We start from the raw sequence: 20256 nt of genomic DNA, 5'->3' as shown, positions 1-20256 counted from the left end.
AGCTTGCCGGGTGCCCCCGAACCCGTCACTATCTGCCCCAGCCTAACCGGCCTCACAGGGTTTTTGCGAGGAAAAACTGATTCAAGCATAACTGAGCCAGAGCGCCTACTGGGAGCCCCTGGGCCATATACTATAACTATATCTTACCCCAACCTACCTCACAGGACTATTGTGCGGATTTTAAAATAAAGGGGTGGTTGATAGAATCGTGTGCGAACACCCTGGAGAAAAGTCAGGATATAAACGCAATAAAACAAATAAATAACATGTATTCGACATTTTAAATTGTTGGGGGGGGGGAGGTGAGACAATACCCTGTGGGCCTGTTGCTGGACTCCAGTTCCCATCATCTCTACCTATTGGCCTTACTGGCTGGGGCTCATGGGAGTTGTAGTTCCTCCAACCACAACGCCAGACGTTTGCTCCCTCCCCGGCCCCGTGTGCGCTTGCGCGTAAAGTGATTTCCCCCGTCCCACTCATTTCTTCAAATCACGTGACAGGAGCCCTTCCGCCTCGGTAGCTATGGAGCCTGTCGAGCTCAGGCTCCTTCCATCGGGTCCTTGCCCCTTTTAGGGGGTGTGTGACGTCGAGTGATTGGCGTGCGCCGTTGGCCCGCGCCCCGCCCGCTTGGGAGGCGGGGGCGGGAGAGCAGCGGGGTTGGCTGCTTGAGGGCGCCGCGGGACAAGGAAGAGGCGACGGCGGCGGCGGAGGGGGCTGGGAAGATACCACTGACGTGAGAAGAGGAGGGGGGGAATACGATATTGGGCTATCCCTCAACACCCCCCGCTCCGCCCTGTGGAAGATCCGGTAAGAAATGGAGGGGATCAAAGGCTCGGGACCTCAGTGAGGTCGATGGGGTACAGTGAGGAGGTGCGTGTATTGCTGTTGTTACCTCCTCCTGTAGATGAGGGAAGTAAGTTTTCAAGGGGTAGTTATGGCGAGTAAGGTGCTGTTAATTAACTAACTGCTGTTAATTTGAGAGTGCGCGTGGTGGAAGCGGTTAAGAGCGCGCAGGAACGGCGACGGGTTCAGAAATCCCTCACCGAGCCACGAAACTCGCCTTCTCAGTCTGGACTACCTCGCAGGGTTGTTGTGAGAATGCAGGCGAAGGGAGGTGGGAGAGGGAAGTTCTCTGGAGGGAAGGGGGTGTGCGCATTTACCTAAACAGTGAGTCTAAAGTATTCTGTGGTGGGTAGCTTGTTGTAGATAGCTGATGTGGAAATGATAATATTTACAGTGGTACCTCAGGTTACATACGCTTCAGGTTACAGACGCTTCAGGTTACAGACTCCGCTAACCCAGAAGTAGTACCTTGGGTTAAGAACTTTGCTTCAGGATGAGAACAGAAATCGTGCTCCGGCGGTGCGGCAGCAGCAGGAGGCCCCATTAGCTAAAGGGGTGTCTCAGGTTAAGAACTGTTTCAGGTTAAGAATGGACCTCCGGAACGAATTAAGTACTTAACCCGAGGTACCACTGTATATTTTTCAGGAAGGGGAGGTTGGGAAAAGGGCTAAGCTGTGGAGGGGGGAGGTCCTGCGCAAAAAGGCGGCAGTGGGAAATGGGGGGATGCATTTAACTTTGCAATGTGCCTTGTAATGCCTTGTAAACATGGTTGCTTTATACTCACAAAGTTTATGATTTTTTTTAACAAGCACTTTGTTGTTGGTGTGTAGATGTAATTTATTGTGCTTTCTTTAATCAGGTGACAGCTCTTAACTCTTAACACACATTTGGAGTGCCTGTGCACTCTTTATACGAGCAAGTATCCATAGTGTTTAACAGAATAATGTAAGGAAAAACACAGGCCTCTGCCCTGAGCAGCATACAGTCTATGACTTTGAAAGAGAGGGCAGTGGAAAGAGAGAAGGGGAGGAAAAGTGAAGAATATTGAGGAGACCTGTTACTGCTGCTCTGGCTTACTTCCAGTAAGGGTTGAGGACTGTGTGTGCAATCCAAACCACACCTGCTCACATGTAAATACATTTGAATTCAGTGGGGCCTACTCTCAGACAAGCGGGGTTAGCATTGCAACCCAATGGATTAAGCCAAAGACTTGGTGGGGAAGCTATAATTGTATGTTTATGCAGAAAAGTAGGAGGTAAATATGTTTTATCTTATACATTTATGGAAAGCAAAATCATATAACCAAGAAAACAAAAACTGGTTTACAGTGGGAGAGTGAAAGCGCCATTGAACTATGCAAGACTTGATCCTGTGTTGCATAAATTTCAGCTTTAAAGTTCACCCAAACATTACTTGCACACCAAGCTCCCTGCACACACACAGCAGTGCTACGTGTATATATAGTAAAGCACACGTGTCGTGGCAGGTTTCTGGAAGAGACCTTCCCTTTTATGTGTGTGAGAATGCCTCTTCAAAGATTGTGCTGTTTTTTTGAAGTTTGATATATTTTTAAGTGCTCTTACTCGAAATAAACTTAAAAGTTGAAATCTGCTGCCTGGACAATCTAGGGGTGTCTTTGTTATTGTTTTTTAGTTGTTTTTCCACAAAAGCTACTTAGAGCAACTTACAGAAACAAACATCAAAAACAACCTTTTTAGAGCAAACCTGAGCCAGGCAGCAGCAGGTAAAGTAGCTACTGCATCGGAAGCCCTGCTGGCTTGTGCTGGCCAAGGTGGGAGAAAAGTGTTCCTCCCTCTCCCCCACAGGTCAAAGTTTGGCCTAAAAGTATTGGTCCCCTCAGAGGATCTGTGGGGCTTTGCGTTCAAATCTGCCAACACCCCATTTCAGGTCTTTCTGTATGTAGGCTGCTGCCGATGGTACTTTTCTGCCTGCAGCAGGGGCTGCAGCAGCAGTACAGCCACTCCCACTCCACCAGCTGTGGTTGACACGAGGATCACCTTCGCTATGTCCTACCCCTCTGGCATCAATGATCAGGGTGTTAGGACTGTGGTGTAAGGCTGCAAACCTAAATGCACCAGAGACAGTTCCACTGAACTCAGTGGGATTTACTTCTGAGTATATATGCGTAGGATTGTACAGTGATCAAATGAATATTTGAAGCCCGGTAAGAATGAAAAGATGGAGCTTCAGCTAACAAAGCCCAGTGATGGGAGTTCAGGGCCCAAGAAGAAGTGAGCCAGGTGTAATACCAAGGACTTTTACAAAACAAACTCTGGGCTTCCAAATGAAATGGATTGGTTTATTACATTTACGCTGTGCTTTTCAAAATTGGTGCTTGATGAAAATCTATCTCATAACTTCGTTGTTATACAAAATATGTATATACCCAATACATACACGACATATTCTAGGGCCTTTCTTGGGATGAATTGGAAGGAAATATTACCTCTGTGTTGGGGGCAGGATGCCTCTGAATGCCAGCTCCTGAAACTCGCAAGTGGGGAGAGTGCTGTAGTGATGGTGGTGAAATTTGGGTTCTTTATTCCTGGATTCCAATGCAGCTGATGAGTTTGTTCAGGGCGATGTGATGATGCTGGGGAAGGCTATGATGGGTGGGAAACCTTTCTCAGGTCCTGCATTCCCTTCTGGGTAACTTTTGGGGTGGGGGGAAGTATGCCAGTTGTGGGGCAGAACAAAAGATAAAAAGTAGGTACAGCAATACATGTAAATTTTACATTTGCACTTTCTAAACATACACCCCTACCCCCATTCATCTTCTGTCTAGGCAAGCAAGGGGCATTACCTTTGTTAATAGATACCTTCCGGCCAGGCAGAAACACCTGGGGTGTGAAGCAGGGTCAATGAGGGGTATGCCATGGGGAGACTTCCAAGAACCAAATGGAGAGGTCTGGAGGGCAGCATTTGGCCACGGAGCCTGGGTTATGGGGGTGGAAGTGGGAGCTTATTGCCATGTACCCACGGAGTTGCCTAGCTGCACCCAATACTGTAAATCTCTGTGTTAGAGACTGTTCCATGCATCCCACAGCAACAAATCAATATTTTGGTGCTATATCTGTTCAAAGCCATGTACAAAGTCCGGTGTCTTTGCACACTATAGAGCACGTGAATGTTCTGAAGCATCTAAAATCTAATATCGAAAATCTTTCTGGTTTCTACCTTTGACTCGAGAGTATGGAATGCACGAGTAAACGAATAAAAATCCTTTGGGTCTATCCTATGATCTGGATTACAAGTCTTTTCAGAGGGTTGCAGTACTTGGAGCTTAACTAGTTGTTGATGGAAGTTGGAAATAATCCCTTTAAAACTTGGGTCCGAAACCATTCTTGAGTTGTAAGGATGAAGGGCTGTACAGTATAAGTTATAACCAGGAAGAATAGCTGACTGTGCTTCACTCCATACTTAAGTGATCAACAGAAGATTTGTGGCTAAAACAGAGGAATAAAACAACAGCACAGCCTTTTAATTGTACTGCATGCATGAAATGTTTTTCCACATAAGTATTTTCCAGTTTAGGTTTGGTACATCTGTCTTTTATAGAAAGTGATGTTTTGAGAATTTTATTGCTGGTTTTAATTGAGATGTTATCTAACTTCCTAAATGGTAAGGAGCAGGTGGTTTTGAGGGCTTGGTTTTGTGAATTGTCTGACATAACATTGTCTGCACCTGTAGAAGTCTCAAGGCCCGGGGTAGCACTGAATGTTGGTGAATTAGTTAGTTCCTCCACTTTTAATTCTTCTCTACCAATATGCCTTGAACTATTTGCTACGTTGTGTTCCAAGATGTCATCGGTAGTATTAAATCATAGGTGACAAAAAGAGAAACTGTGGGGTGGTTGTAGCTCCAAAGTAAGGCAGTGTTCACAGCATACATTTAAAGCACATGGTTTCCCCCAAAGAATAATGGGAACTGTAATTTACCCTCCCACAGAGCTACAATTCCCAAACCCTTAACAAACTACAGTTCCCAAGGTTCTTTGGGGGAAGCAGTGTGCTTTAAATGTATGGTGTGTATGCTGCCTAACTCCTAACCACTGTGCAGATTCATTTTTATTGTGCCCTTAGATTGGGTAAGCAGATGCTTCCTCTTAGGCATTTTCTTGGGCCCCAGGTTTTGCGCAGGGCATATTACATGGCTGTAATACAAATATGTTCAAGGTCAGTCGTATTCGTGCCTGGGAAACTTTGACCGACGAAGCTCTGCGTCCAAAGAGGCTGTGCAAGTCAACACAGCCTGTGAACAGTATTTTGCAATGTTTTGCTGAATTCACATTCTGGATTTGACTGTCGAATGTCTGCAGAATTTGGAGAGTTTGGAATTAGGAAAGGGGAGTGTGAGGGGGAAATGACCTAGAGGCTGTGAGAGAGGTGCTTGGAAGCACCATCTTCTGAAACCCTGGAGAGTTTTGCAATACTGCCTGTGCATTTTTAAGCACACTTTCATAATATAAAATGCTTGTTGTGTCCTGGGAGGAGTGCTTGAGATTGATTCTTAGGAATGTGGAATTGTGCAAGGTGCACAACTCTATTTACAATGTATAGCCAAAATACTGGTTTCATGTTAAGGTTTCTGCTGTGCCATTTTGCTTGTTAACACTCTGCAAGGCTTTGACCCATAATCCTCACCAAAATGTGCCTTATTTCCCATACTGTTTGGCCTACATGGAGCTACAACAGTGGATCATCTTCTGTTATGCACAGTTGGTCCTTCAGCAGCAGTTGTATTTTATTTTTAGGAAGAGGCAGTTGGTCTCTCAGCTCCCTTGTGCCATCTAACTAGAAAACATGTATTAAATCGCTTCCAAATTGAACTTCCTTATCTTTTCCACCCTTTCTAGTTCCAGAATTTTTCTTGGTGGTTTCCAGTTGTGCACAAGTAATTAAGTAAATCTGAAGGGAAGAATAATAAACTGATGGGGCCTGAAAGCAGGTTTACCCTGAAGAAATTCCCTCAAGTATTTTAAGTGATCCTACATTTTATTTACTTTGTCTGAAACATTTCCCCTCTTGTGTTTTCAGGTTTTTCTTTACCTTGGGTTCGTTACCACCATGGGAGAGATTAAAATCTCTCCTGACTATAACTGGTTCAGAAGTACAGTTCCTCTAAAAAAGGTAGGTCCAGTTTTTAATTCTTGCTGCCCTGGGCCTGTGCTCATTTGGGAGGAAGGATGGAATATATGATTGATTGATTGATTTTCCCTCTGATCCCAAGGACATGTATACGAGGGATCTTCTGGTGCTGTTTACTTGATCCTTAATTGCAAACTCAGGGGCATAATTAGCAGGACCCTAGAACTCAAAATGTATATCAGGTCCATAGACACCTATGTTCTGTATGTCCATATTACATGTGTGGAATTTTCTGCAATGTTTGTATATAATTTGTAGTATGTGGGCAAGCCCATAAATCCTGGCCTTGCTGGGTTGACTTCCCATACAGAAAATTATTGTTGCCTTCTGGGGATTAAGAGCAGCAATTCCAGGATCGAAGCATCAACAAAATTGCATTTTTCCTTATTCCAGAAGACTCATACCATACAGAGGTAAAGAGGTCTAAGAAATATATATATAGCCCCCCCCCCCCCCGGAAACCAAAGATGGAGAAATTTGGTTTGTTTTGTATTTTTTTACTGTGAATCTACCCAGTTTGCCCTTCCTTTGAATCCACATTTTGCCATAGAAGTTCTCTGATAAAAAAAAATGTACAGTTGCATAGATTAGACTAGAGGGAAGTGTGTAAAAATACAGATATTAACAAAAAACAACAACACATACAATGCATATTGTTTGTAGCAATAGGTCTGTTGTGCATAACTTCATATAAAAAAGTGTTTGCCAAGGACAAATGTACATTAAATTGCTGAAAAAAATTACTGAGGATTAAAAAAATATATATAAGATGGCAAACTGAAGCGGAAATGTGGCGAGCTGAATTTAAGGTTAGAAAAATAAGAAACAGAGAGGTACCAAAATTTACAGATTGGTTCAGCCCTACTAGAAACATATGTTCCTTCCTTCTTGCAACCCAAACCAAGCTGTCTAAACTCTTTCCCTCCCACTTCATGTGGCTCTCTGGAGATCATGGTCCCATAGCGTGCCTGCAAAGGCCTTATAGTGGTGCTGCCGAACTAACAGCTGTACAGGCTTCCACACCACAAACTAGAAGCAAGTTAGAATAATAAAATCTTAGAGCTGGAAGGGACCCAAGGGTCATCCAGTCCAACCCTCTGTAAAGCAATGGCAGATGGCCATCCAACCTCTGTTTAAAAACCTCCAAGGAAGAAGAGTCCACCACCTCTCATGGGAGTCTGTTCCACTGCTGAACAGCTCTTACTGTCAGAAAGTTTTTCTGAATGTTTAGTCATAATCTCCTTTCTTGCAACTTGAAGCCATTGACTCGAGTCCTGCCCTTTAGAGCAGGAGAAAATAAGCATGCTTGCTCCCTCCTCCATGTGACAGCCTTTCAGATATTTGAAGATGGCTATCATATCTCTTCTTAGTCTCCTCTTTTCCAGGCTAAACATACCCAGTTCCTTCAAGCGCTCCTCATAAGACTTAGTTTCCAGACCCTTGATCATCTTGGTTGCCCTCCTACACACATTCCAGCTTGTCAACATCCTTCTTAAATTGTGGTGCCCAGAATTGGACACAGTATTCCAAACGTGGTCTGACCAAGGCAGAATAGTGGTATTATTACTTCCCTTGATCTGGACACAATACTTCTATTGATGCAGCCTAGAATAGCATTACCTCTTTTTTTTTTTTTTTTTGCTGCTGCTGCTGCTGCTGCATCACACTGTTGACTCATGTTAAGCTTTTGGCCCACCAAGACCCAAAGATCCTTTTCACATTCATTGCTCGTAAGACAGGTGTCCCCCATTCTATATTTGTTCATCTAATTCTTCCTGCATAAGTGCGGAACCTTACATTTGTCCCTATTGAAATTCATTTTGTTAAGCTTGCACCCAGTTCTCAATCTGTTAAGGTCATTTTGAATTCTGATTCTGTCTTCTGCAACATTAGCTACCCCTCCCAGTTTGGTGTCATCTGCAAATTTGATGAGCATCCCCTCAATTCCTTCATCCAAGCCATTTATAAAGATGTTGAACATCAAAGGGCCCAGGACAGAACCCTGTGGCACCCCACTTGCCACTTTTTTCCCAGGATGACTAGGAACCATTAATGAGTACTCTGTGTTTGGTCAGTCTACCAGCTACAAATCCACCAACTGTTACCTCGTTCAACCCACATATTATCAGCTTCCTTGCAAGAATATCATGGGGGACTTACTGAAATCAAGATACACTACATCCACAGCATTTCCCTGATCCACCAAATTTGTTATTCCATCTAAGAAAGAAATCAGATTGGTCTGGCATGACTTATTTTTGAGAAACCCATGCTAGATCTTAGTAATCACAGCATCCTTTTCTAAATGCTCACAGACCGACTGTTGAATTATCTGTTCTGGACCTTCCCTGGTATTGATGTCAAGCTCACCGGTCAGTAGTTACCTGGGTCTTCCTTTCCCCCCTTTTTGAAGATGGGGACAATATTTTCCCACCTTCAGTCTGTAGGGTCCTCATCTACTCTCCAAGAATTCTCAAAGATAATAGACAAAGGCTCTGAAATTACATCCACAAGCTCCTTTAGTACCCTTGGGTGCAGCTCATCAGGCCCTGGAGATTTGAATTCATTTAAAGTAGCTAGGTGTTCCCTTACTACCTCTTTTCCTATCATGGGTTGCAGCTCCCTCCTTACATCATTTATTCTGTTATCACCAGGTTGGGCATCACTTTCCTTTTGGGTGAAGACAGAGGCAAAGTAGGTGTTGAGTAGTTCCACCTTTCTCTGTTGCCCAATAGCATTTCTCCATCTTCCCACTCTGAGGACCTACCACTTGCTTGTTCTTCCTCTTACTTTGGACGTAGCCGAAGAAACCTTTTTATATTATCTTTAACCTCTCTTGCAAGCCTGAGCTCATTCTGTTGGACCACAACCCAACGGTTGTAAATGGTGCATATTGCAGACCTACGGGAATTTTCTATGAAGCAATAGCCGTTGGTGTCTGAGGCCAATGTCTCCCTTGAGTAATGCTGTCTTTCTACAAAGCATAGCAGCCACAGAGAGGGAAGGTAGTGTGATGAGATGTGTGTGAGCATGCCTTCCCTGTGGAGAACTCTGCCCTGCGCCCACAGGAGGAGAGAGAATAAAAACATCACAGCTGCTTCTGCTCATCACTTCAGACTGGAATTAATTTGAATGCCCTGCCCTCCCTGGCTGCAGAAAATAAAACTACAACAAGATGGAGTATTTGTTCTGTTACGAAATACCTGGCATCTTCCTTAACATGCTTCTCATCAACCTGAATCGCAGCTGTGCAAATAATTATTGCTTAGCTGAATAATCACAGTAAGACTCCTTGAAAGCATGGAACCAACATTATTGTGATACTTAGAATCATAGAATTGTAGAGTTGGAAGGGACCTCAAGGGTCATCTAGCCCAACCCCCTGCAGTGCAGGCAGGAATCTTTTGCCCAGCATGGGCTCAAATCCACGACCTTGAGATTAAGAGACTCCTGCTCTACCAACTGCTATTCCAGAGAGAGGTTTATTTTTCAAATCTGGGTGATGTGCTCATTGTGGTGAATTGTAGGAATCTGTATCATATGACTCAATGGTATCAATGAGCAAATCTGTCACTTTCAGTTTTTCTCAGTTTCTCATTTTTTCATTCTTAAGTTCAGTTTTCCACATTTCTGTATCAGTTGATGATTATTTTTTTTTAAGTCCTCCTGAAAATTCATCAGCATTTGAGTGTGATTTCCTGTTAATAAACACTTTTTTGCAAAGCCACTTTCCCTCATATTATGCACTTTTTGTATGTTATTTTCGCTAATGGGGGTGGTGCTGTGGTCTAAACCACTGAGCCTCTTGGGCTTGCCAATCAGAAGGTTGGTGGTTCGAATCCGCATGATGGGGTGAGCTCCTGTTCTTCTGTCCCAGTTCCTGCCTCCCTAGCAGTTCGAAAGCATGCCAGTGCAAGTAGATAAATAGGTACCACTGTGGTGGGAAGGTACATGGCGTTTCCGTGTGTGCTGGTTTCTGTCACAGTGTTCTGTTGCACCAGAAGCAGTTTAGTCATGCTGGTCACATGACCCGGAAAGCTGTCTGTGGACAAACGCCAGCTCCTTCGGCCTGAAAGTGAGATGAGCACAGCAACCCCATAGTCACCTTTGACTGGACTTAGCTGTCCAGGGGTCTTTTACCTTTACCTTTTACCTATGCATTTATATGCATATTTTACCCTAGATATGCATTTTTGTACACATTACTTAGCTGGAGAACTGCATTGCAGAATTTGGAGAAATGGGGATTTCAGAGGATGATGGTTCCGTTTTGCTTTGCATCCTATTTTGAAAAGTGTAGATTAGGTAGGCAGCAGTGGCCCTCTAGGATATCAGTCAGGGGTCTTTCCACACCCTATCTGAAGATGCCAAAGATTGAACATGGGAGCCTTTGCATCAAAGAACATGTTCAGCCACTGGGTTACGGCATGTCCAGAAAACAGTTAGCATCATGTGATGTGGTGAACTCTATCATCTCAGCAGTGAGCATGCATTCAGAGAATCTTTTGGCTGTCTGGAATGTACAGGCTGAAATCTCATGGGTGGTTTGTGGTTAGAAAAGATAGTATGAATCAGGGCTAATATTGTATGCTGAGTAGACCTGCATTCAAGCACTTCTGTTCAGTGGGGTGCACCTCTACAGGAAATTCTCATCTTGTTAATATAAAAAAAGAAAAAAAGAAAGAAAAAGTTCTCTTTTAGAACATGAAAGTGAAAAGGACACTTTTCACTTGTATTGGATTTCTGGCATGCAGCCCTGTTTAGGATTATCTCTGAGTCTTTTTTGTTTTAGGTGAACAGTGCAAGATTTACTAGCAACATGTGATCTTTCACATGCTTCCTCAAGTACAGCTTTTACTGCAGACCAGAGACATCTAGCCAACCAGCTCTTAAGGTTTTGCCAGCTGCTTTCCTTTCAGATGTTAATAGAGGCGTTGTGTGGTGGTGGTGGAGGAGGAACAGCTGAATTTGTGCTATTGTTTCCAGCTAGAGAAGTTCAACTAACTTGACAATGATTGAATAAACTGGACATTTTTATACACAGAAGATTTTGGTGTAATCTGCAATCAGATAAATTAATGTGGGTTTTGTAATTGACTTAAACATAGGGTGAGGGTTTCCCTTATGCATGTTAAGGAATACTGTATTGAGAGTAAACATGTAGGGCAGGGGTAGGCAACCTAAGGCCCAGGGGCCAGATGCAGCTCAATCGCCTTCTCAATCCAGCCTGTGGACAGTCTGGGAATCAGCGTGTTTTTACATGAGTAGAATGTGTCCTTTTATTTAAAATGCATCTCTGGGGTATTTGTGGGGCATAGGAATTCGTTTATTATTATTATTATTATTATTATTATTATTATTATTATTTCAAAATATAGTCCGGCCCACCACATGGTCTGAGAGACGGTGGACCGGACCACTGCTGAGAAAGGTTGCTGACCCCTGACATAGGGCAAGATCCAATGAAATTCCATCTGGACACAACAAGGTTTGCCTTCCATTCCCCTTTATCTGTTTTGGAGGATCACTGAATCCTCCAGAACAGATCTTTGGAGCATGGAGGGGACTGCAAGGAACACCACAATTGGATTTCACCCATATATATTTTTATCCTCTTGGAGGTGAAGAGATTGTTAGAAAAACCTGGAGCTTATTGCACTAAACATTCCTGGGTAAAGCAGACACAGAATGTGCTTCAGTAAATCTTAAGGAGTAAAGTTAAAGCACTTCTAATATCATGGTTAGTTTATGATTGTGACCCATCTTCAGAGCAATGTTCATATTAAAGCCAAAGCAATTTTTTTAAAAAAATTACTTTGGGCTATACACTCAGGGGCAAGTTCTATTGAACTTAATGGGATTTACTTCTAAGTTGACATGCAATGAATTGTGCCCATCTTTTCATTTGGGGTGGCTCTCCAAATGTTTCTGGATTATGGTTCCCATCATCTTTGACTATTGGCCAGGTTAACTGGGGTTGATGGGAGGTGGAATTCAACATCTGGAAGGCCACAGAGCAGCCATTCCCATTTTAATGAATGTACGTCCAGGTTGGTCAAAGTGGTGCCCTATAGACATTCTTGGTCTTCCAATCTCATCAGTCATAGTCAGCATGGCCAGTGGCCAGGGATTAAGGAAAATGTAGTTTTATAACATCTGGAGGGCACCACATTGGCAACCCATGGTGTAGGTGTTTTACATGCATGCATTAACCAATTATTTTCTTATCTGAGCGACTCCTTCATATTCAGAGTGGTTTTGGATCCAAAATGGCTGCTGAAAGAGTCTTGTTTCCTTGCTCAACCTGCAGTGTCTAAAAAAGGAAGCCAGCTGCATGTTTCTTTCCTCTGAAGCTTGAAGAGCAAAACCACTCTCTTTCCATCCCCCAATATTTTTTCAGTCTCATGATTTGGTGATGACGCGTTGGGAGAGCAGAGAAAGTCTGACTTCTGAATATTTTAGATTTGCTTACGTCTTTTCTAACTTGGATCTGTTCCAAAGCAGAATGTCCTGATGCTCACATGATTGAGTTCCATGCCTGCTCTTCTGCGTTGGCGTATGACATGCGTATTGAGTAGATTAACTTTGCTTTGGCCTGTGACCATTTTGGGGTGGGGGAAGGCAGATTTGGATCCACAACAGTATTGTCTGGAGGAGTCTAAACAGTCAGAAAGAAGGGAGGGAAATCATTTTTTTATAAAGCTCTTTTTGAAGCCCAGTCTGGAGTGGGCATGGCAAAGCCATTAATTATTTCATCTCTTTGCATGACAGGATCTTGCAAAGGATTGTGCATGTTACATGTGGATAATACCTTGCAGTGGCAGGTTGTGTGGCTTACACAGAATCAAAGCAAAGCAGCCAAATGGCTGGTTTCATGGAGCTGGTTGAAAAGCAACTGGTTATATTTCACAGTTGCACTTCTTCTGCCTCCAGATGTGTTTCAGTAGGCTGTGTAAACCTAAGACGCGACAAGCTAAGACTACTTTGCAAGCAGCCTGTTTTTAAATGTAAAGCAGAGAAGAGATTCCTGGAATCAGAGTAGCAGAAAAATTTAGACTCTGGAGTTAATTGTCTTATTCCGTCTGTCTGCCTGCCTGCCTGTCTGTCTGTCTGTCTGTCTCTCCCCCCCCCTTTTTTTAGATGCTACTCTGCATTAATTTTGCTTAAGATTGTGTTAAGCCAGTATTTGGGGAGCTCATTCTGCTCATTTGGTGCCATGGTTATCTGCCCCCCAAATCCTGCCCTGATGATACCACCACCCAGAATTCAGTGATGGCTGTGCTGAAGGAATACAAACTATTATGTGCATTAGAAGAAGCCATTTTTACCTTCTCTGCATTTATTTTACAGATTATAGTAGATGACGATGACAGTAAAGTTTGGTCGCTCTATGATGCAGGACCCCGTAATATTCGGTGCCCCCTTATATTTCTCCCACCTGTCAGTGGAACGGCTGATGTTTTCTTCCAGCAGATTTTAGCCTTGTCTGGATGGGGTTACAGAGTCATTGCTGTAAGTCCTGAAATTCTCAGCATTTGAGCAAATGTTAAATCTGTCTTTTTATGTATGTTCTCAAAACAGTATGAAATGTACTAGATTTCAGCTACAGCCGTCCAAGCCTGTCCTTTGGAATTCTGGTCATGCAGCTTTTTCATGTGCCTACATTACTTGAGTGCATATTTTGTCCCTAAAGCCTGCTCTGAAATTTGATACTAAGGGTTTTCAGATCACATTTAACCTTGGTGGTTTTATTTAATGAGAGAACATTCCTCCAAGGCAGGATATCTCTGGGTCAACACCATCTAATCCCTTTTGGTAATTCAGATTAGAATTCCAGCCTTATAGTACAGAGAGCGTCTTAAGAGCTGAGGCTTAAAACTTAGGATATACATCTCTTGGGAGATGCGTATCTTTCCCCTGTAGTGATAGAAGATTGATCAGGGGCTCCCTCCCACTTCTTTCCCATGTGCTAATTTTATGCATGTCACCAAAGCTCTTGGAACTCCCATCCACTGGAAAATAGTGAATCTCAGGTGACATCTGGAAAGTCTAGGTTGGTTTAGCTTCTGGATTCCAGGGCTTCTTACACTCCCTGGACTGTTATAAAAAGCTTCAAGCCCTAATGATGATCACAAAGCGGAATAAACTTCCCCAACCTAATGTCCTCTAAATAGACAGTGGCTTCCAACAGCCCCAGCTATACTGGCTGAGGCTGATGGGAATTGTAGACCAAAGCATCTGGAAGGCACCAGCTTGAGAACATAAGTAGACTTCTTGAAAATGTAGATTATGGCTGACTTTTTCTGTAACTACATCTAATGAAATTGTTTTGAAGCGTAGATGGGGGTGCAAACTTGTGCATTTCCCCCCTATTAGTGCTGCCTTTCAGAGGCCAGTGGGTAAAACTTTAAGAGGCTAGGGGCTAGTGCAGTGGTTCCCAACTTTTCTTTGGCCATGCCCCACCTAAGCATCTCTAAAATCCTGGTGCCCCCCCATGACATATAATTCTTATTATTCAAAAAGTGAACTCCTATTCATGTGGAGGAAGACTAAAAGGCCATTAACTGTTAATAACTGATTCTTGAATTGCCCCCCTTAAAAATCAAATTGCCCCGTTGGGAACCATGGGGCTAGTGGGTAAAACTAAGAATGAAAAATTAATCATTGAATATTGAAAATCCAGACTTGGATGGCAGAAAATAATGTGGAGAATAATGGGTTTTCAGTCGAGCTTGTTTTATCACAAGGGTATGGAACTTTTGGCCCTCCAGATCTTGTTGGACGGCAACTGCCATAATGCTTTACTGTTGACTGCTCTAGTTGAGACAGATGGGAACCCAACAACATCTGAAGGGCTGCAGATTGCTTCATAGCATCCTTTGACCTCGTACAAGGTGGGCTTCTCCCCATATATGATGCAGGTGTCTAAGTTGCTAGCTGGTTCTTAAATTATGCTTACTGGTGAAGAGGGTTAAAATGCATGTTTTTACATCTTTGTCTTTGTTCATGTCACCATTATTAACCTACCTTTCTAATCTTAGTTGCAGTATCCAGTTTACTGGGAAATTTTTGAGTTCTGCGATGGATTCAGAAAACTATTAGACCATCTACAGCTGGATAAAGTTAGTGCCCTGAGATTGACAAATAGCCTGTGCTTACAATAGAAATGTTAGGTAAAAAGCCTAGAGTTTATTCAGAATAACCTTAATTGCTCCAACAAAGGAGAGCCCTCTCCTGTTATTTTCCAGCCCCATTGATTGATTTTTTTTGTTGCTTTTTTCCAGGACCTTTTCTAAGTAAACAGCATATTCTGGGTAGGACTTGGCTGTTCTTAAATTGTAATAAATCTTCCAAAATATATTTTCTCTAAAATGGTTTATAATAGCTGTTGAATGGAAGCTTGCATAAGCTGTGTGTGAAAGAGTATAAGTTATTTTTGAATTTATATACCCCCCCCCCCCGCCCACCTTTCGTCGAAAAGGCCCCAGGGTGATTTATAGAAAAATGGAAATACGTTTCTGTCTGGTAGACCTTACTTTATTTCTGCGAGGACCATTGTCTATGAATGTAATTGATAAACTTTGGGAAATCCCAAATGGGGAGGATAATCTTATTTGGAACAACTTTCTCTACAAAATACCATGAGAGTGATTATAGCAGGGCCTGGGAAACCGCAGGCCCAGGAGCTGGTTGCGATGCCCCCAAATCTCTCTAGCCAGCCCTTGGCACTCTTCCCCAAGCCACACACTTCACTGGTCTTGCTTCACCCCTTGAGTGTTTCACTTGGCAGGAATATTTCACTGAACTGTAATAGTGCCTCTTGCTTGCCTAGATGAAGGACAGAGAGGGGTGTGTGAGTGTAAAGAAACCAGGCTACTATACTGTCCTGGTTGCCCAGAAGGGAATGCAACCCTTGGGATGAAAAAGGTTCCTCACCCCTGTGGTTTGGCATAGTGCAAGGGCAGCCAGCCTGGTGGTGCCCTCCAGATGTTGTTGGGACTCCAACTCTTACCAACTCCAACCAGCATGGCCTGTGGTTGAGGATGATAGGAGTTGTAGTCCAACATCATCTGGAGAGCACCACATTGGCTACTCCTGGCGTAGTCCTTAAGAGCAAAGTATGAACGAGAAACCACCTGGTTTAAAATGCATCTCTGTCATTGACTCTCACCAGGTAGTCTTCGGCAAGCCAGTCTCTCTCCACTTTCCACCTGCAATACAATCATAATACTGGCCTAGCTTTCAAGTGCTTTTGAATGCAAAATGTCATACAAAATGCCTTAATAAAAACAGTTAGCCAAAGGATGTTGCTGTTATTTATTGCGGTATCTTTTACTTTTAAAATTAGGTTCACGTCTTTGGTGCTTCCTTGGGGGGCTTCCTTGCTCAGAAATTTGCTGAATACACTCACAAGTCTCCCAGAGTCCAGTCTCTGATTCTGTGCAACGCTTTCAGCGACACCTCCATTTTCAACCAGACATGGACGGCAAACAGGTGAGAGATGTATGTAGGCAAAACATATAGGTTTTGGGTTGTGCTTTAGATGGGTGTAAGGGCCACTTCCTGCCTACTGTTTGTGAACTTTGGGTTAGGTAGAGTTATGGCAAATACAGCTTAGCCTTTGCAAAGCAGTTATTTAAAAAAGGGAAGAACTGCTCCACTTCTTAGAATTAGCTTTCGGAGCCCATAAATGTTATGATATATATATATAAAATCCCTTCTGTTGTTGTATTAATGCAAGCAGTCACAAGTACATGCTTTAATGCCGAGGGAGTTCAGTATGTCTTGTGTTTTAACATTTGTACGGTTTATACAAAATGTTTCTCATTACAATCCAGTGCTCCTGGAGGAAGGAGAAAGTGACAAAAAAATTGACCTTTCTGTAATTCTCTTTTCAGCTTTTGGCTAATGCCTGCCTTCATGCTGAAGAAAATTGTCCTTGGGAATTTTGCATCTGGTCCTGTAGATACCGAAATGGCTGATGGCATTGATTTCATGGTTGATAGGGTGAGGATTCCCAGTCATGAGTTGTAAGACTTTGCTTTAAGATTTGCATGCTAAAATCCCATCTAATATTGGTTATTTCCTTCATCCTTTCTTCCTTCAGTGCCATGTCTTTTACACATTAAACTTTAGGCATGGTTTGTCCTTTTTAAACGTATTCTTGCTTATGACTGTTCTGAGAGCCTCTTTGGCTGTGAAGAGTGGGGCAAATGTGCTTCAGACTCCCAGAGGTTGTGATAAGCTTGGTTATTTCTTTACTGAAACAAATTCACAACCTTCTTTTAAATTAATTTATTTTTCCTGAAAGCTGGAAAGCCTGGGTCAGAGTGAGCTCGCTTCAAGACTTACCCTCAACTGCCAAAATTCCTACGTGGAACCTCATAAAATCAGAGACATTCCTGTGACTATCATGGATGTAAGTTACCTCTTATTTAGGATGTGGGATTGGGAGAGGAACACTTACTGAGCATCATTCTAGGAAGATGCAAGGTCCAGTTTTGGAAACGGAGAGAACATCAGCAAGAGCATGCCTATTTTTAAAACATAGCTGTGTCCCTATAGGACTACTTTCTCCAGTTATCAGAGTTGGGATAATAGTACTACTTATAAATGACAGATGCTGTCATTTCATAATCTGTAGCAATTTATAGTGGGCTGTTTGCAGAGCTTTTCAGAGTAAACAAACATATTGGAAGTGGATGTGCCTTCAACACAGCGATGGCTCAGCACAACTCCTTCTCTGGCATCAAATGTTGTAACACATTAAAAGTGAATACAGAAGGAGAGTTTAAATAAGGTGTAGGAAGTGTGGGGCTTGAGGTCAGTTGGCATCACCTATTTTTCTTTCACTAAAAGCTGTGTGCGGATTTGCAGTTGACCCTTTTCAGCTGCAGCTTTTTCATCTGGGACTCATGACCCTGAAATTAAGAGTCTCATGCTCTACTGGCTGAGCTATCAAGGAGCCTTTGACAGTCAACAGCAGATTGAGTTGCACAGCTGAACTTACAAAGCACAAGTGGCTAACCTGTGCCCCCACAAACGTTGCTGAACTCCAATGGCTAGAGGCAAGGGATGATGGGAGCTGTAGTTCACTGACAATGTAGAGGGCCACCCCTGTTCTAAACAGAAAAAAGTCTCTCTGTTAGAATGCATGGGATCTACAGGCAGTTCTTAGCATGGAATGCTTGTTTTTTTTTTTAGGTGTTTGACCAGAGTGCTCTTTCCACCGAAGCAAAAGAAGAGATGTATAAGCTGTACCCCAATGCTAGGAGAGCTCACCTCAAGACAGGGGGCAATTTCCCATATCTTTGCAGGAGTGCCGAAGTAAACCTCTATGTCCAAGTAAGTCTGTAGCTTTAAATTTCTCAGCTGTTGTTTGGAAACCACAGAGCTCTGCCTGCATTGCCAAAGGGGTTTATGCAAGCATTGTGGTGTTAACATTGCTGACGGATTATCAGAGGATGGGTAAAGCTGGGGGGGGGGGGCATTATTACAAATCCCCATGCAATGGAGGCAGACTTGTTGCATGAAGGAGAGAAAAGGAAGGAAGGTCAAGAGGTTTCTATTATTGGGCTGCAGGAATGCTGCTGTGGGTTTTAAGAAAATATCCCCATCCCCCCCCCCCCCCCGGCCACCGCCAAACACAGGGTAATAGAAGATTCGTGGCACTGCCAAATGTTCCTCTCCTGGAGTCATTGAGTTTGGGTGCTATATGGACATGCCTGGCATTGTTCAAATATGCTGCTCCATAGAGCTGACTCCATTCGGCTTGTGCTGCCTCTGGGAATGGTTCCTGCCTCTTCCTAGAAGACTGCACACCCTTCAGATGGTGTGAAACTTGTGGAGCTTGCACCAGCAGTGATTGTGGTTGTTGCTTTTTTTGTAAAAAGTGGAACAAGCACTGTTACAGGCACCATACAATATTTGTTCTGCATTTGTCAAGAACTAGATCTTTTAGTGTGACAGTGTCTTTACACTTTGGAACTCCCTGCCTATTGACACCAGGCAAGCACCTTCACTGGGCTCTTTTCAGTGCCTACTGAAAACATTCCTGTTAAGACAAACCACCTCAGATATGTAGAATGCCATTCAGTTTATCACTGGTTCTACTTTTAAAATGTTTTAAAACTTTTTATTCTTTTTGTAAACTGCTGTGAGGTTGTTGCATTTTATAGTCAAGTGGTGTATACATTCTATGAAACAAATAATCACAGAGTGCTGTGACTTACAGGAAAGGGTGAATTTGTGCCACTTTGCCTATTTTTTCCTATTCTGTAGATCCACCTACTTCAATTCCACGGTACTAGATATGCCGCAATTGACCCTTCCATGGTCAGCGCAGAAGAACTTGAAGTCCAGAAAGCCAATCTCCAGGCCAGCAGTGAGCAAGAGCAACAGCAGCAGCAGTCATAGTCCTTGGGACTCGCAGAATCTTCATCCAGAGGGTCTTATCCTTTTCTTCTTCTTTTGGAAGTCTTCCCATCCAATTGCATCTTTTTCAGTTTGCCTTGATTCCTTAGTACTTAACCGGTTAGAACTGTGTCCTTTAAAATAGGTTGGACTGATTTCATTAAATGAAATGCAACTACGGACACTCGGTCACATCACTGTTTAAATGAGCTGAATTCAGATTATAAAAAAAAGAGTTAAGGGTATCACTTTGGATGACTTGTTTTAGAAACAACAGTCTGGGATGAACTTTTGCTACCAAAGCCTTCACGATTGTGTTCTTAAAGAGGATAATCTTATATATCCATGCAGAGAGGGGGATGTATGTATCATGAGTGAATTATGTATGTCTGCAAGTTCACTTACAATTCATAGGATATTTAGTTTAAAAAACTCTGTTGAAGTGCCAATATTGCTATTATTATTTTTCTTTTTATATGGTTGCCAGTTAATGCTTTAATTTGAGATTATAACGCATTTGTTTTTTATTGTATTGCTTTCTAATTTTTTTTGAATAAAAATTCAGTTTGGGAAAAAAGGCTCCTCTGCCATCAACAGGAGTGTGCATAGTAACTGTGCTGCCTACACAGCTATAAACATATATTTGGTACTCTGTTTGAATTTTAAATATAAGACTATCGGGCTTCATTTAACTGAGTGTTCTGTGGGTGTTTTCAACTACAACTCCCATCAGTCTTAGCCATTATGTGCTGGGGCTGATGGGAGTCGCATGGAGGGCACCAGCTTCACAAAATCTGATCTGTACCATAAATACACTTCAAATAGCCCAAAC

General features: G+C 42.9%; 1 protein-coding gene and 1 long non-coding RNA gene across 6 annotated transcripts; one reads left to right on the top strand and one right to left on the bottom strand.

Annotated features, from left to right (window-relative positions):
- Positions 1–455: 455 nt before the first annotated feature.
- Positions 456–20001, top strand: SPG21 (SPG21 abhydrolase domain containing, maspardin). Of its 5 annotated transcripts, none has more exons than XM_083586969.1 (9): positions 456–807; positions 5901–5993; positions 13362–13523; positions 15053–15133; positions 16360–16505; positions 16910–17018; positions 17323–17430; positions 18216–18356; positions 19293–20001. In XM_083586969.1, the coding sequence occupies exons 2-9, from the start codon at positions 5931–5933 to the stop codon at positions 19425–19427; spliced, it is 945 nt and encodes a 314-aa protein (XP_083443095.1). In that variant the 5' UTR covers positions 456–807; positions 5901–5930; the 3' UTR covers positions 19428–20001. The 5 variants fall into 5 exon arrangements, with proteins under 5 accessions (XP_083443095.1, XP_083443092.1, XP_083443093.1 ...); XM_083586966.1 differs by having other exon boundaries at positions 554–870; XM_083586967.1 differs by having other exon boundaries at positions 791–913.
- Positions 7665–10797, bottom strand: LOC310749789. Its single transcript, XR_014541784.1, has 2 exons — positions 8325–10797; positions 7665–7803 (listed from the first exon to the last, which is right to left on the bottom strand). It is a non-coding gene; the product is annotated as an uncharacterized lncRNA (long non-coding RNA).
- Positions 20002–20256: the final 255 nt, after the last annotated feature.

This window comes from Podarcis filfolensis (assembly GCF_964270895.1).
Source record: "Podarcis filfolensis genome assembly, chromosome: 14".
Taxonomy (NCBI): domain Eukaryota; kingdom Metazoa; phylum Chordata; class Lepidosauria; order Squamata; family Lacertidae; genus Podarcis; species Podarcis filfolensis.
This window is presented reverse-complemented; position numbering and strand designations above follow the sequence as displayed.

Coding starts and splice junctions, on each gene's coding strand:
- SPG21 (XM_083586966.1), top strand. Junction 13,524..15,052: donor GGGGTTACAGAGTCATTGCT/GTAAGTCCTGAA, acceptor TTCTAATCTTAG/TTGCAGTATCCAGTTTACTG. Junction 15,134..16,359: donor ACCATCTACAGCTGGATAAA/GTTAGTGCCCTG, acceptor TTTTAAAATTAG/GTTCACGTCTTTGGTGCTTC.